At 31.2% G+C, this 16,117-nt stretch overlaps 1 protein-coding gene across 1 annotated transcript in view; it reads right to left on the reverse strand.

Annotated features, from left to right (window-relative positions):
• Positions 1–2,519: 2,519 nt before the first annotated feature.
• USP45 (ubiquitin specific peptidase 45) overlaps positions 2,520–16,117 on the reverse strand; it is an 81,017-nt gene continuing 67,419 nt past the window's right edge. Inside the window, exons 14-18 of the mRNA XM_051997441.1 lie at positions 14,906–15,572; positions 11,371–11,468; positions 9,360–9,446; positions 8,510–8,660; positions 2,520–7,385 (exon numbers count right to left, since the gene is read on the reverse strand). Of these exons, the coding sequence (XP_051853401.1) occupies positions 7,255–7,385; positions 8,510–8,660; positions 9,360–9,446; positions 11,371–11,468; positions 14,906–15,572 (1,134 nt within the window). The 3' untranslated portion in view covers positions 2,520–7,254. The remainder of the gene's footprint in view (positions 7,386–8,509; positions 8,661–9,359; positions 9,447–11,370; positions 11,469–14,905; positions 15,573–16,117) is intronic.

Consider the following 16,117-nt stretch of genomic DNA (forward strand, 5'->3'; position numbering starts at 1 on the left):
TAGGAGAAAGCATTTGTTAGACAAGTTAAACCACCACTACCATCTTTATCACTTATCTCCCCTCAGATCTTCAGACAGCTCAGGGTTCTGAACCCAAAAGTCCTGAGAAAAGCAAAGCTTCCAGTGTTGAGGCCTCAGCCATTACTCTGGGAAGCAACTCCTGTGGAGAAATAGCTTGGCAATTATGATACTATAAATGCCATATAATCTCATCTATTGAAGACCCAGAAAAGTTTTGTCCTTGGTACTGTCAACATTATTCAACATCAAAAATTGCCATCATTTTCAGTAGTTAAAGAGGCCCTGCCATATGTTTTATTTTTCACTTTAAAGACCATGGGACCTTTTCATTTGACTTGTAGCTGAAATCTTCCATATGCATTTGCCCTACCATTAGAATGTGAGCTGCTTGACAGTAGGGGCTATCATTTTTATATTTATATTCTCAGTACTTTGCACAAAATAAGTACTTAATAAAGTTTTTTTTTTTCACTTACTAATTCTTCATGGCCTTGGTTGTCTCATTTCAAGCTAAAAGATTTCTTTTGTATATTAAAATGCACCCATATTAAAGATCTATTGCTTTTCATAAAGGAATTATTCTTTTTCTTCTGCTCAAATTCAGTTTCAGCCACAGACTGAAGTACTTGACTTAACAAGTATGTTCTGGAGTCTTTCATCTCAGGCTCTTCTTTCAGGCTATCTTTTTTTTCCCCCTTTCAGCTTTAGTCTTTCTCCTCCTCAGGTTTCTCTACTTGAATCCCTTTTGAATTTATCATTCTCCCTTAATTTTTCAGTTCCTTCTGAATTTCTTTAGTCAAATCCAGTCTCTGGTTTTTACGATTTCAAAGTCTTCCAAAACAAGGGGCAGAGGCAAGATGGCAGAGAAAAGCCAGGAAGTTGTCTTGAGCTCTTTTCAATTTCCCTTGAAAAGAGTATTAAATCAAGCCTATAAACAGATTCTAGAGCAAAAGAGTGAAAGAATTTTCCAGTTTAAGATAACTTAAAAGAACTTCAGGAAAAAAATCAGTCTCACTTAAGTAAAAGGTAAGCACAGCCCATTGCAAACAACAGTCCAGGCAAGCTGGCGGGAGGCTCTTAACCATAGCACAGATCAGCAACAGAGGCCCCTTGGTTCTGGTTCAGCAGGCCAGTTATGAGGCCCCTAGTCTTGTGCAGAAGGCAAACTGTCAGCCCCATAATCCTGGTATTACAGGCACAATTAGACCAGGCCACCCAAGCATAGTGGGCAAGCTGCGGGCACCTGAAGCCCCATCTTGGAAAACCAGTTGTCAGGCCCTGGCCCCCAGTAAACAAACTTGAGACAATGCCTCCTATCTCCCAGAATCAGAATTCAAATTTTAAAAATGAGCAAAAAACCAAAAAGAACCTAACCACAGAAAGCTATTATGACAACAGGGAAGATTTAAAACACAAACTCAAAAGAGAATTACAATGTCAGATTGCCAGTATGTATGTGAAGCCATAAAGGGGAATATGAATTATTCTCAAGCCCAAATAATCTTCTTAGAACTCAAAAAAAGGGTTAAAAATCAAGTAAAAAGAGATAGAAGAATTGGGAACAGAAATGAGAGTTATGTAGGAGAATTATGAAAAAAACACACAGCTTGGAAAAGGAAGCACAAAAACTGGCTGAAGAAAACCCTCCATATCACTTTTGGGATTCCTGACCCTTTTTGTAATCAATGCTAAAAGCAAGAAGTAGAATGAATGGAACACATAGTAATAATGGGCTGAAACTAAAATGCTGCAATCTAATACAAATGAAGTACTGAATTTAGGTTTCAAAATCATTTGCACCAATATAGATTGGGGAAGACCTGACTTAACAATTTATGTATGAAGGACCTACTAAATTCAACTGATGACAAACATTATGAAAAAATATGCATTCTCATATTGCAGTATTAAAAGCATAGTGTCAAGATGAAAGAAAGGAATATTAACTGTCACTCTGAACCCATCAAACCATATCTAGATGATGATATCCACATCCCAGCATCACATTTTTGGAAGGACACTGGCAAATCTGAAAACAATTGCATAGTTAAAGGAAATGAGGATGATTAATCTTAAAAAGAGAAGACTTAAAGATTTTTCTAACAATCATAGCTAATGTGATTGTTAAAAATAGGAGTGAGTGAATCCTTTATCATTATAAAGACTTGAACACTAGATGATCATTTTTTAGGTATATGTTAGAGGGGGTACCTGTACCACATGAGAAATGGAACTAAATGACCTCTAAGATTTATTCTAGCTCTAAGATTCTATAAAACAATCAAACATTTTGTGAATATTTAAAAATGGAGATTATTTCAAGAGTAGGCTAAGTATTCCCATAGGTTTTTGAAGGAAAAAAAAAAAGGTTAAGTGAAAGGCCTATGATATAGTCCTGGATGGACACTACTACAGAGGATTTATTTAAAGATAAGAACCAGAATTACACATAATGAAGAATAATGTATTTGGGCTTGTGATCATAGTAGACAAGAAAATGTCCACAGTGATGAAATTAGGGATCCACAAAAGTGGTAAAAACTTCCTTTGTAACAAATATGAAACAGTGGTAGCCAAAAATATTTCCAACCATGTTCTTTGCAAAGCCAAATATGTTCCATCAGTCTTAAAATATATCAAATTAACCAATATTTATTAAGAATGTACATGTTTTTCCCAATAAAATCATTATGGTAAATCAGATGCATGATTATCTTTTATAAAACACTGCAGAATGTTTTAAATTACAAGTATAATGAAAGATATGAATTTATAACTAATCTAAAATATTTCTGAAAATTAAAAATATATTCTTATCTCATCTGTCTCTGTTGTATTATAAATACATTTCCTCTTGGCAACTTTACAATAACAATAAGCATTTCAAATAACTAAAAATACAATCAATTTGATGATGTATTAAGTATTAAACTGAAGGTTCAGTTTTATTGCACATAAAATACAAATTCTGCTAAGATTATTCAATAACAGATCATGCAGAGGAGATTATTTGTGTGAAAAGGAACTTAGAAAAAGGCTGAATATTTAAGGATTCTATTAAAAAAATCAGACATTAACTCAATTTTTACTTCTCACATTAAGATATATATTGAAGCTATATTCAGCATGTATGTATTTGAGTCCTGATGTCAATAATCACAGATAGGATGCAAGCTATCAAATATACAACTAAATAGTTGTTTTCAAATCCAAATTCACAGAAAACTTATCCTTTGTATGTATGGTTTATCACAATCTGTCTTCTAACACACCTGTTTCTGGTCATCTAAAAAAATAATGTCTGAAGAAAATATCTTTTAAGTTTTATTTTAAAATGGTAAAATCTTGAGTACAGTAAGCAATACTGTTTTTTTCTAGCAAATATATGTAATTGATACTGTCATAATTTTACCACTTAAATACCAAAAAAAATTAAGTTAGGGTGATAAAAGCATAGTCAAGCATATATTATAAACTAATTTTTAACCTCAGTTACTGAGGCTTTCATTCAGCTAAGGGCAGAATTCTAGATTATGGCAGTTGAGTCAAGTATCTCTAAAATTTCCAATTTCTTGTCCTGCCTTTGGTGGGGGGAGGGGTATGGGAGGGGATATCCTTATTGTAATGTCCTTCCACTTTTACTTAAGTATCCTTGAAGGTAAATATTTTTCAATTGGTAAGACTGCATGGAATAAACTTTGGTAAAATTTAAAAGAAAAATTACATTTAAAAATGTACTATGTATGATAAATAGAATAAATATGTGCTTTCTCCGTATAAAAGCCATTACCAGCATATTATATTCTTAATAAAATAAGATCTTTTCTATTCAGAAGATGAATATTCTGGACTCTGCATAATAAGAAAAGAAAGCCCCTAAACTCAAGGTCACACAGATTAAAGATTTCATAATCAGTTAAAAGTTAAGAAAATTAAAAGTGAACCACTATTCTTCCATGTTATTTCTGGAATAATAAATAAAACCCACTCAGGCTTTTGCATACTAAAATATCTGCTAAGTCAACTATAAAAAAACTAGAGCTGTTTTCAGAATACTGAGGTAAAATGTCAAACCCAGAATACATGGGTAAACATGCAGCAGGGTTGAATAGAAAGGATCACAGGGAATTCAAGTCATGAGAATTAGGTCCTGGTTCCAGTTCTCCCACTATGAGAAGAGTAAGCCAGAACAAATCAACTAAAATCAGTTAATTTCTCAGTCTTTCTTTTTTTTTTTCTTTTGTCTGTAAAGTAAGTAGACTGGACTACATCAGGGATCAATACCCTTTTAAGGGAAAAGAGCCTTTTTTATTTTTCGAAAATAACTTTTAAAAAATAATTGATGTCAGAGATTTTACATCAACTTCACGTTCAGTTTACACATTTTTAAATGGAAGATGGGCAATGGAGAACTCCCAAAACTTCTCACCAATTAGCATATCTGTACAAATTTCTTAAAGTAGCTGTCAAAGGCAGAGAACACCTGGCTCTGAGGGAATGAGGTATAAGACAGGAGGAATTACAGGTAGTGTCAAGCCAAAAGCAAATCCTACCCATTCCATTCCTATGTTGAATAAGAGCTTGACTGAGAGTAGCTCCTTAGAGTAACCCCTCCTTTTGGGACACTATGATTCCACAATCTTTCCCCTCAAGGGATATGGAATATAAAAGTTCTTAAGTTCAGTAATTCATTATTCCTAATAGTTAAGGCTTTTGCCTGTTAATGAGTCAAAACACTAAAAGTTGCATAAAAGTAAACATCTATGATGGCCTTGGCAACCCATGGATCAAATCACTAAAGCCTCTTTTAGCTCTAAAATTCTATGATTATAAAATGTATGCAGTAGTAATCAAATCAATGCTTGAGAAACTATTTGATGAATTAATCACTAATACTAAGTAGGGGCTGGAAATTTTTTATTCTCTGTACTTACTTTGCTTCATCTGGCTGGGAAGAATTCTTTATTTCTTTTAGCTTTTGACCTTCCTGAGATAATCCATTATTATCTCGGGCTTCATTTGTATAAGTGAATAGATATGAAGTAAGAAAGGTTGCCTCTGGTTTTCTTTAAAAAAACTCAACCTAACATAGTAGGAAATAACTTTTCAACAGAAATTCTATAGTCACTTATCTCTTGAGAAATGTGAAATTGCTAGTAATGGTCTGGTAGGTTTAGAAACAGAGATAATTGATACTTAGCATCATCAAAAAGAAATAGCTATATCAGCAAATAGATAACATACTAATAATTAAACTAAATAAACCCACTACACTTTCTTAGTATCTCCTTGTATTAGGATGTATTTTACTGGATCATAATTTTGATAATTAAAAAAAGCTTAGCTTTTCCAGATTATGCAGCCTTCTCTCTCACCCCCAACCAAATATTAGCATGTGTATATCTACCTCTCAAATGACTAAAAATTCAGAACATAAAAATGCAATTGAAATGTAAATGTTAATGCTTATAAGAAAAAACAAACTGTCAAAAGTCTATACTATTCAAGCCCCATATCTTGGATTCTATCAAAAGCTTAAAAATTAATCATAACTTTAGTAGTCAGTAAGTTACTAAAAGGTCTATTTCATATTTCTTTGTCAGAGTCATGGTCTAAAGAGGTAGCAGCCCAATTCACAACTATAACTTTTTAACTCATATTTCTCAATATTTCCTATCTTTCTTCTCAGAAAGAAAATGTTTTAGAAGATGAACATTTAACAGATTATCTGGATAGTGACAGCTATTAATTCCTTATGTATTTGATTAGGGCACTCTAATCTTATATAATTGGCATCAATGACATACCATTAAAATGGCTGTGTAAAGCAAAGGGAATTTAAAAGAAAACACTACCTTAACTTACTTCTATTATTAGGCAATGTAAAATTTTGATTTGTCATGTGCTATGTGAGTGGGTTTTTTTTGGTGACAAATTATTTTATTGGAAATTGATGCCTTCTAGTCATTGAATTTTTAAAAGTGAGAGTGAAATCAAATTTTTATAGTTAAATGATGATTATGGGCTCATTTGTAATAAAGAAAATTGTGTACAACATTCCTGTGGTTGGGGGAAAAAAAAGTATCCTGAATACCTTAAAAAAAAAAAAAAACTAACCCTGAGAAGTAATTTTAATACTTTTCAGGTCAAGGATACAATAAATAGATTTAGTTTTACTTATATTTTCTTTTTTCCTTTTGACATAGCTATTATTTGCATTTATAAAAAAAGAAGAAAAAATGCAATACTTCCTAGTAGTCACAAGGTCAAAGAAAAAACTATTCCCAAAATACTTGTATATAAGAAACAATCAGAAAAGCTAACATTAAATTTAATTAAATTAAAGTTAGCCCAACTTGAATGTATATGATATACTGAGTAAAGAAAGGAATTATGATCTCATAACTCCTCTTGCTAAAAGCCTAAGTCAATATTTATTAAAATATAAGACTACAAAATTTTTGTAGAGAATACTATAAAGAATACAATTTTGATAACTTTAAAATGTAACCTAGCAATTTTCCTGTAAGTACTAAATGAATTGACAACTATCCATTGGGAATCCATTACAAGCTGATGACATATAAAATTTTGTTTGGTGATCCACATGTAGGATATTCTTCAAAATCTATCACATGTTGGCTGAGAACATAAACTTGGACAAATTTTTTTTTCTATACTTTTAGTTCTCAAAAAAATCAAAGCAGAAAGCCAATTACTTGTTAATAAACCTACTACTAAAAAAAAAAGTTGAAACCATATACAAGATTTGGCAAAAAGGAAGGCATCTAAACTTCATGTTATGTTTGTTAGATTTTACTGTTAGTAGTTGTGTTATAGGATATAGTAATTTGCAAAAATCTAAATCTATGTAATAATGAAACAAATTCTAGTATCATTAAATTATACTACCCAAGAACTCAAGGGCTGCAGGTACCAAGGATAATTGATTTTTTTTTTTAACATAACTTTAGAAAAAGCAGCTATTATAGATTTGATTTACAGGAGTTGGAACATTAAAGTTTTGAGGGAAAAAAAAACATTTTAAAAGGGAATAAATGGCAAACTTTTTAGAAATTCAGGTCTATCTAAGGGATGTAATAAATTATATGAAAGAAAAAACATAATAAAAATACACTACATATTCAGTTTACCCCTGCAGCATTTAAATAAAGGTGGTCTAAATAATCATTAACTTTTTTTTTTTTTTTTAACAATTATGAACAATGATCACTATAATATCCTTTCATAAAAAAGAAGGTACGCCTGTGCATTAAGTGCTCTGGATTCTGGAACCATTTGCACATGAGTATCACTAACATGCACCCACTGTCCTGTTGATGCTCCCGTTGTTTCTTTTAAACCTAAAATACAAAAATAAATAATATTTAAAACATTTAAATTCTTTTTTTTCTGTCAGCTCAAAGAATAATTCAAATTTTGAACTAAGATATTGACAAAGAATGAGTTTTTTTTTTAATAAATAATACATATATAGAAGAGGAAGAGAATGTTATTTTGATAGTTTCAATAAAAACCACAAAACATTAAGAAAAACACATGATTTTACATTTCAAATTACCAGTATTTGACCTTTACTCTAATATCTGAAAACCTTCTTGTTTATAATATTTTTTTAAAAAAACCTGTAAAGTTTACAATAGGAATCCACTATTGTAAGGAATAAATTCTTATATATAAACTACTGTTTTCTAAAAATGACAAATAAATATTATTTTACACATTTACTAAAGTTTTTAAAATTCAAAGTTGACAAAAAGAAAATAGGAATCTTGAACTCACAGTATGACATAATGTTTTTGGGATATAATAATTTTAGATCTTTTTGTTCCTAATCCAACAGGTTATATTCTAAAACCATTAGAGATATCCCTTTACTTTCAGCTATCTTCATGTTTAAACTATTATTCAAATAGGAGTCTCTCTTCTCTTTCTTAAAATTTCTACAGGTGATGCTATAATTTCTCTTACTGAGTCAAGAAACTTTTCCTAACATTTATCTTTTTTCATTAATACCAAAGACTATTAATATAATTTGATTACTATAACATAATTAAATAAAAACTCTGTGCACCACTACCACCTATCTCTACATATTGCTGCATATAAACAGGCTCCTTCCTAGGTAAGGCATCTTCCAAGTTGTACTTTTTCAAGACATTATGGTAACTGTAATAAGATATCTATGTAATAAAGTAGACATATACACTCTTGAAAAAGATTTGTCATCAAGTCCAGCATTATTTCAATCCAAGAAATATACCTTTAATAACCAAAGATATTTAAGAAGAAGGACACTGTCCATTATTTTTAACAAAGACTATTATCTAGCTACAAATTTTTCCATTTAAAGGAGTATTTTACTTAGTAGTAAAGGGAAGAAATTAGATTTCAATTTATTTGATATACATATGAAGCAGTAATTTTAACATCTGATGGATAGAAGGAGCAATTAATTATAGCATACCGTGGATATTTTTATTTCCAACAACATGGTCCAGTGATTTCTTGGAAGTTCTGACTTTCACATAAGCTGTATAATGGCCTCCTCTCATTGAGCCACTATGTTCCACTATTCCATAAAGACCATAGAGAACTCTCTCCCCACTGGTTACATTCTTTTATTCAAAGAAACAACAACAAAAAATCCAAATTAGTATTTTGTAGTAGTAAAGAATACTGAGGAAAGTTCTAAAGGATGATTAAATTCCTAATAAGTCACTAAATATATAATAAAATTTGGCTACTGTAGAATTTCAGCACATGTAAGACAGGGATTAAATCTACTCATTTAACAAAACTGGCAAGAAACATATAATATGGAAAATCCCAATTTATTTATTATCTAACAGCTTGTCCTTTTAGGATATACAAAGAATTGTATCAAGATTAGACCCAAATGGCAATGCTATGTAAACCAATTTTGGGGATAGGATCATTAAATTTAAGTCCATTGCTTAATATGAACTTCTCTGTGGCTTTACTTATAATCCTGAAGGTTTTACAGTCATCATGTGATACAAAGGAAAGAAGGATAAAACCTTGTTTTAACAATAATTGGGTGGCTTGATTCCTTGTGGACCTTCACCAGTGTCTTTTACTTTTGGAGATGCTGTGAATACTTATGTCATGAATAATAATTACCCAAAGATAAAAGGAGGGAGGATAGAAAACAATATTACTGATATGTTGATTTAACTTAGTAGTTATGTATTTGCTTCAGGGGTTTAATACACCTTTTTAAAAAAGTGTACAAATACAATGTACAGAGTATACTTGATAACTATTATTATAAAAGTTAATTTTATATACTATACCTTGCAGGTAACAGAACAAAAGGGTGCTAAATCTAGCACAAGTGGGAAATCCACATGTCTGTTGACTTTTCGGAGACTCAAACCAGCCTTCAAAAAAAAAAAAAAGTATAAAAAATGTTGAAGTCTATAGAATGAGATTTTGCAGATTTGCTGCCTTAACTCAACTGCTTTCTTATCCTACAACTTCTCTTAGTATCTAGGATCTTCATACCTGGACTATACCTCTGCCAGGCTGGCCCTTCTCCCCCTGCTGAGGTTCCTTCTACAGCTACCATTCTGGAGGTAGGTCAGGCCAGGCCCGGTTCATTGTTCTTCCACTGTTTTAAATCTGGCATCTTTATTGCCCTACATCGGCAACTCACACTATAGCCCCAGCCTTTTACATGTTCATCCCCATTAGAATGAAAGCTCCTTGAGGGCATGGATTATATTTCCCCAACTAGGAATAATGGCATACTGTAGTAAGGCTTAATAAAAGCTTGTTGCTGACCTTAATCACAGTACTTTATTACATAAAATCCAAAAAGTGAAAAAAAGTAAAATTATGCAAAACTCATTTCCTACAGAATGCAAAAAATGTAGAAAGGCAAGATGGAGAGGTGGATAAGGGCCCAATCTTTATGTCAGAAAGATGGATTTCAGTTACAACTCTGATAAATGGCTCAGTGATCCTGAATAAATCTTGAATATCTTAAGTTTCCTAGGCAACACTCAAGATTATAAGTTGTGCAGTTGTTATTTATTAGCATAGGGAGTTTCCCCATTGGGAGGCCCCCTATAATGAAATTAGAGGCCAGAGTAAAAAACAGAAAAGTAAAAAATGTAAGGTGACTTATAAATATAAATTATAATTCTAGAACTGGCATCTGATTAACTTAATATCATACTTGAAGGTGCTACAGCAAAGATATTTATACAGATTAGTGAGTTTTTAAAAAAATGAATATGAATAAGCATGTGATTTTATCACTTTAAAAATAAAATTTAATGAAAAATTTTAAATCCATATTATTACATAGTAAAAAGAACACTGGAATTTTAATCAGGAGACCCAGGGTTCTAGTTTACTTGTGTGACCTTGGCCAAGTTTGTAAACAACTTAATTTCTTCTTCTGTAAAACAGCTGGGATACTTCACAGGATAATTAAGCCCCTCTTCAACTGTAAAATTCTCTATTTAATGTCTTATAGAGAAAAAAAAATCTCAACAAAGTACCAAGAATAAACAAGTTATATGTCTAGTATAATCAAGATTTGAAAGAAATAAGGGTGGATCTATTTAATGGTTTCTAGCTCTTATTTTTTTATTAGGCTTCCATGGCATGGCCAAAGGGGAAAAATTATATTGAGACCTCCAAATTTGTCTCTAAATTTTGCTGTTTTTTTAATGGGAAAAGCACTAAATTATAACAAGAGTTCAAGACAAATGTATTCTTTATTTTTGATTTATGTTTTCAAAGACAGCTTTTTTCTTCAGTTCTTCCTGTTAACCATTTTTCCTAATTAGAGGGAACTTCAATTTTTTTGGTCTGGACTTCAGGTGTGTGGGGGAAAGAGAGAGAGAGCCATTTACATTTGAAATTTAAAATGTAAAATATTTTTACTGGAAAGGTTTAAAGATATTTTAAAACAATTTTTTATTATAAAAAGGTTAATTTTTTGTCATGCCAAGTATATGATTTTATTGGTTTTATTGCAGAATCTCTGGCAGTAACACATGGGATTTGAGGTTCCACTTAAAAAATGTTGAAAATACACTACTATTTCATTCATTCAATTGAAAATTTTTTTTTCAAAGTACTGTGCTAGACATGATGGGAGAAAATAATGATCTACCTTCGGGCAATTTATAATCTGTAGGACATGCAAGAGAAATACTACTATCAAAGAGCAATAAGAAAGGTACAAAATGTTTTGTGGATATTATAAAGTTTGGATTATGACCATAAATTATTTTTCAGTTTAATTCTTCTATCTGTAGTGGAACTAATTACATTGATGTGGACTTTTACCTGATGAAATCTTTTAAGATGGAGAATAAGAATAGCTGGAACAGCAGAAATGAGCAACTGTTTCCTTGCATTGGTATACACACCTTCTGGCTTCTTTTCTGCATGACATACAATTTTTGAAACATATTTGTAAAATTGCATCAAACTATATAACATATAATTATCTACTACTGCACTGGTTGTATAGTATGTTACATTAACAAAAATTTTAAATGGGAACTGGAAAGATACAATTGTTATAAACCAAAAGAGTAAAATTCATAATGAACAAAATGTAAATTAAGAACCAATATAAGACAACAGAATTCAGGTCAAATACAATAGCCTGTCTTAGTCCCAGATTAATTGAGATTAAAATACTTTCTTTTTTTTAAAGAAGTGATGAACTCATGATGACCAACTCTGATAGATATAGTTCCTTTCAACAATGAGATGATTCAGGCCAATTCCAATGGATTTGTGACAGAGAATACAATTCACATCCAGAAAGAGTACTGGAGGGACTGAATGTAGATCATAACATAATATTTTCACCTTTTTTCTTGTTCTCTTGCTTTTTATTTTTCTTCCTTCCCCATTTTTTCCCTTTTTGATTTGATTTTGCTTGTGCAGCATGATAATTGTGGAAATGAGTATAAAAGAACTGCCCATGTTAAATATACTTGCATTGTTTGCTGTCTAGGGAAGAGGGGTGGGGAAAAGGGAGGGAGAAAAATTTGGAACACAAGGTTTTGCAAGGGTGAATGCTGAAATGTATTTTGAAAATAAAAAGTTATTATAAAAAATAAGAAATGATGAACTCCAAGAACAGAAAGTGTTGTCAATAAAAACTGCTCTATTAGATAACTTTGCTTAACTTTTTTATGGAAAGGAACTATGGGAGTATTGTTCCTTCTGAAATGAATGTTAACAAAATAAAATACATAGATAAAAAAATTAGAAAAATACAAACACAAGAGAAGAATTAAGTAACATCAGCAATACACACTTAAAATCAAGTTCTACAAATACCCAACTGTTTCACTGTGACTCATGGGATGAAAACTATTCACAGAACATTTTATAAATTTCATTTTTAATTTTCTCTTAAAACAATGCAATATTTGATTTTATCTTGAAATAACAAAAATATCACTCATTGTTTAACACATTTTCAGAAATGTAATATTTCTTAACTGAACTCCACCGTCTCCTGAAAATTCCACCTTTTGTGCTATTCAATATGAAACTAAATACATCTATACAAAACTCCAATCAATATCAGTTCATTCTAGTACCCAAAAAAGATCAGGAAAAATTTAACTATGCCTACAGATTTAAGGTCCAAAACTACTACCTCCCTGGAAAAGAGAGACCAAATATAAAGCTCAAAGGACCCTGTGCGAGGTTCAAACATCTAGTACCAGGGTCAGCAAACTATAATCTAAGGGCTTTGTTTAAATTTATTTTGAAAAACAAAGTTTCATTGCATTGTTACATTTTTAACTCATAGGCCTACAAAAATAGGTAAAGTTGGATGTGGTTCTTAGGCCACAGTTTGCTTGATCTAGTACAGTTTGGAACTATACCTGAGTCAAGATATTTATATTCTTACCAATACTTAAAGATTGTGATCTCTTATGTCCACTGGAGACGTTGAACATGCAACTGTAATACATACTGCTTGATTTATCTCAAACTATCTAAATGTTAATGTTATGCAACACAAAATTCTCTGGCTTCAAAATACTGTATATTTTAACACAGCACAATATCTGGCACATATTTGTTACTTAATAAATAAAAAAATATTAAGAATTCTTGCTTTCAGAAAAATTTGTAAAGACTTACATGAACTGATGCAAAATGGAAGTGAGCAGAAACAGCAGAGAATTATATATAGTAAAAGCATTATTATATAACCAACCATGAATAAGGATTCAGCTAGTCTCGTCAATACAATGATGCAAGACAATTTCAAAAGACTCAATGATGAAAAATGCTATCCACTTCTAGAGAAAGAACTGATGAAGTCTAAATGTAGATCAAAAGATACTTTATAAAAATTTTTTCTTTAATTTGAATCTGTTTTCTTTTATAACATGATTAATGTGGAAATGGCATGACTACACATATATAATCTATACCAAATTGCTTGCCTTCTCCTTGTGGGAGAGGGAAGGGAAGGAGAAAGAAAATTTAGAACTCAAAATTTTAAAAAAATGTTAAAAGTTTTTACATGCAATATGAAAATAATTTGAAGATAAAATAAATAAAATTGTGAACTGAAAGCACTGCTTTTTGAGATTCCTGCCTTTTACACAGTAAGTAGTTAATAAAATCTGTACTACAGAAGACCCATCTCTTTCAAAATGGCTGGACAGAACCTAAGGTTTATCAACAGAGAAGTCATAAAGAAATTGTAGTGGAAACTGATTTTTGTATTCAGGTTATACAAACACAAATGTGTTTATAAGAGATTGTTTAATGTATTTAGAGGATGATGTTATATGAGTAATTGCAATGTATATTTTAGCCTGTACTTCAATAGAACAGCTGTACACCCTGGGACCTGATACTTAATCCAAGTATATAAATTTATTTTTTAGCAACTCAGACAAGAGTTTTTCGATTCTTCACAGACTGATTCATGTTAACTAAACTCCTAAGAGATTTATTAGAAGAATGGCCAATTCCAGTTATCCTATTTTGCCATCACATATCCTTTTATCAATGAACGCACTGTCATTTGCATGGGGCATCTCCAAATTTTTGGTAAATTGATCCAATCAGAAAATCAGCAAATCCAATCACAAAATTTAGAAAGATCTTTATATTTTAAAATATAAGTGCCAGTTAATTAGAATCAAATAGTTTTCCTACTCAGTGATGAAAACATACTGCATATTCTTAATTTTCAAGTTCTTATTCAATTTTTGTTCAGTGTTCACTAAAATATTTGGTTATTACTTAATTTGACTTGTTCTTTTCAGATTTGTTGTGATTTATGGAATTAAAATTTTCTTATGTTGGTTTATATCTTAAAAGGGTCATAGAATCTAGAAATGGAATGTCATCCAGTCCCAAATCTTCATTTTGCAAATGAGAACAATGAAACCCAAAGACAAAAAATTGCTTGTTAACAAGAAGCAAAGCCAGGATTTAAGCCTGCATGTTCTGATTTCAAATATAGGGCTCTTTCTATTCATCATGTCTATTATCTTAAGATTTGGGAGGCGCCTTAAGGTGATCATTTATATATTTCCTATTTTAGTTATAAGTCTCTTCCCAAAAGTAGACTCTACTGTATATACAGATTCTTATCTTTTAATATATGCTATATTTTCTGACTTGGTATTCAAGTCTTCAGGTTCATTCTATTTGATGAAAGTAATTCAGTTAATTTGTTTCAAAAATTATTAACAACTGCTAATTATAGAGTAAAGGGGTAACAAATATAAAAAAAATAATGAGATTGTTTTTTCCTTCAAGGAGTTTATCATCTAGTACAAGAAGGAGACAATAACATTAGGAAATAATTAGATCAAGAGTTTACCTGTAGAGTTGATTTTCTTTTGGTACATCTGTTTCTTTTCGGTACAATTCTCACATAAAAGCTTGTTATTTCCCATTAGTAATTCCACAGATGTAAACTGGTAGAGACAGGACTGAATTGAACATTCTTTGGAAGAAGTTGTATAGCTCTGAGAAAGGGTTTGGAAAGCATTTTGGGGGCCATGGGATAATGTATACTTCTCCACTGAACATAATGAATTACTTGAAAAATTTAATGGCTGATGTTCATTGTTAAGTTCTGTACCTCTAGTTACAGAGTCACTTAAACTGAGTTTGGCAATGGCTTCAGTGATCATTTCCTTACCACTCTCATTGGCAACTGCAAATGGAAGTTCAGAGACCATTGATGAATGGGTAGGCATACCTTCATGCAAAAAAGATAAACTATTGGGTCTAACAGAAATGGTTTGCTTTGAAGCACTTTCACATTCTGAAGCCTCACTGTCAGCATCAACGCTGCTTTCTGAATGGCTGACTTCTTTCTCACTTCCATCAGTCTGACTTGCATTTGCTGTAGTCTCAGACACCCTACTTGTGTCTCCATTTATTTCAAGGTTTCCATTTTTCTGATGCATGATAACAGGAATTTTCTCTTCTTCCCCAGATGATGATTTTCTTACAAGTCTTCTTTCATAATTTAGCTGATTCTATAAATTGATATGATGTTTTCAGAGAGAGAAAGGAAAAAAATGAACTTAAAAATTAGGTTCCAGTACTAGTTAAACTTTCTAAAATTATCTGCTAACATCTTAGTATTCTCCAACAAATACCATTTGCAGAAACTGAAATTTCTAAATTTAAATTCCCTGATTTTTTAGAAGCTCAATATTATCATTTTAAGATATATAAAAACTTACCGAGCATAAGTCAGCAAAATGTTGACATACAATTTAGTTCCAATCCAAAATGAAAAATGAAAAAAAGAACATCACAAATCTTGCTGACTACCTTATAGAATTCAGAGAGAAGTCTGTATCTGTTTCAAGTTTTGCTAATGAATTACTAATGTGGCCCAGAATATGAAAAACAATTTTGTTTATTGTGGTAGTGAATGACAGGAATAGAAGAAGCAAAATCTACTTCAAAATTCAAAATGTATTTAACCAAAGGCTTTACCCATTTCATTGACTTTTTCTCCTTTTTTTTTTTCAGATCTAATCTATGACTATGCATTGTGACATAAAAAAACAAA

This window comes from Antechinus flavipes, chromosome 4 (assembly GCF_016432865.1).
Source record: "Antechinus flavipes isolate AdamAnt ecotype Samford, QLD, Australia chromosome 4, AdamAnt_v2, whole genome shotgun sequence".
NCBI classification, from domain to species: domain Eukaryota; kingdom Metazoa; phylum Chordata; class Mammalia; order Dasyuromorphia; family Dasyuridae; genus Antechinus; species Antechinus flavipes.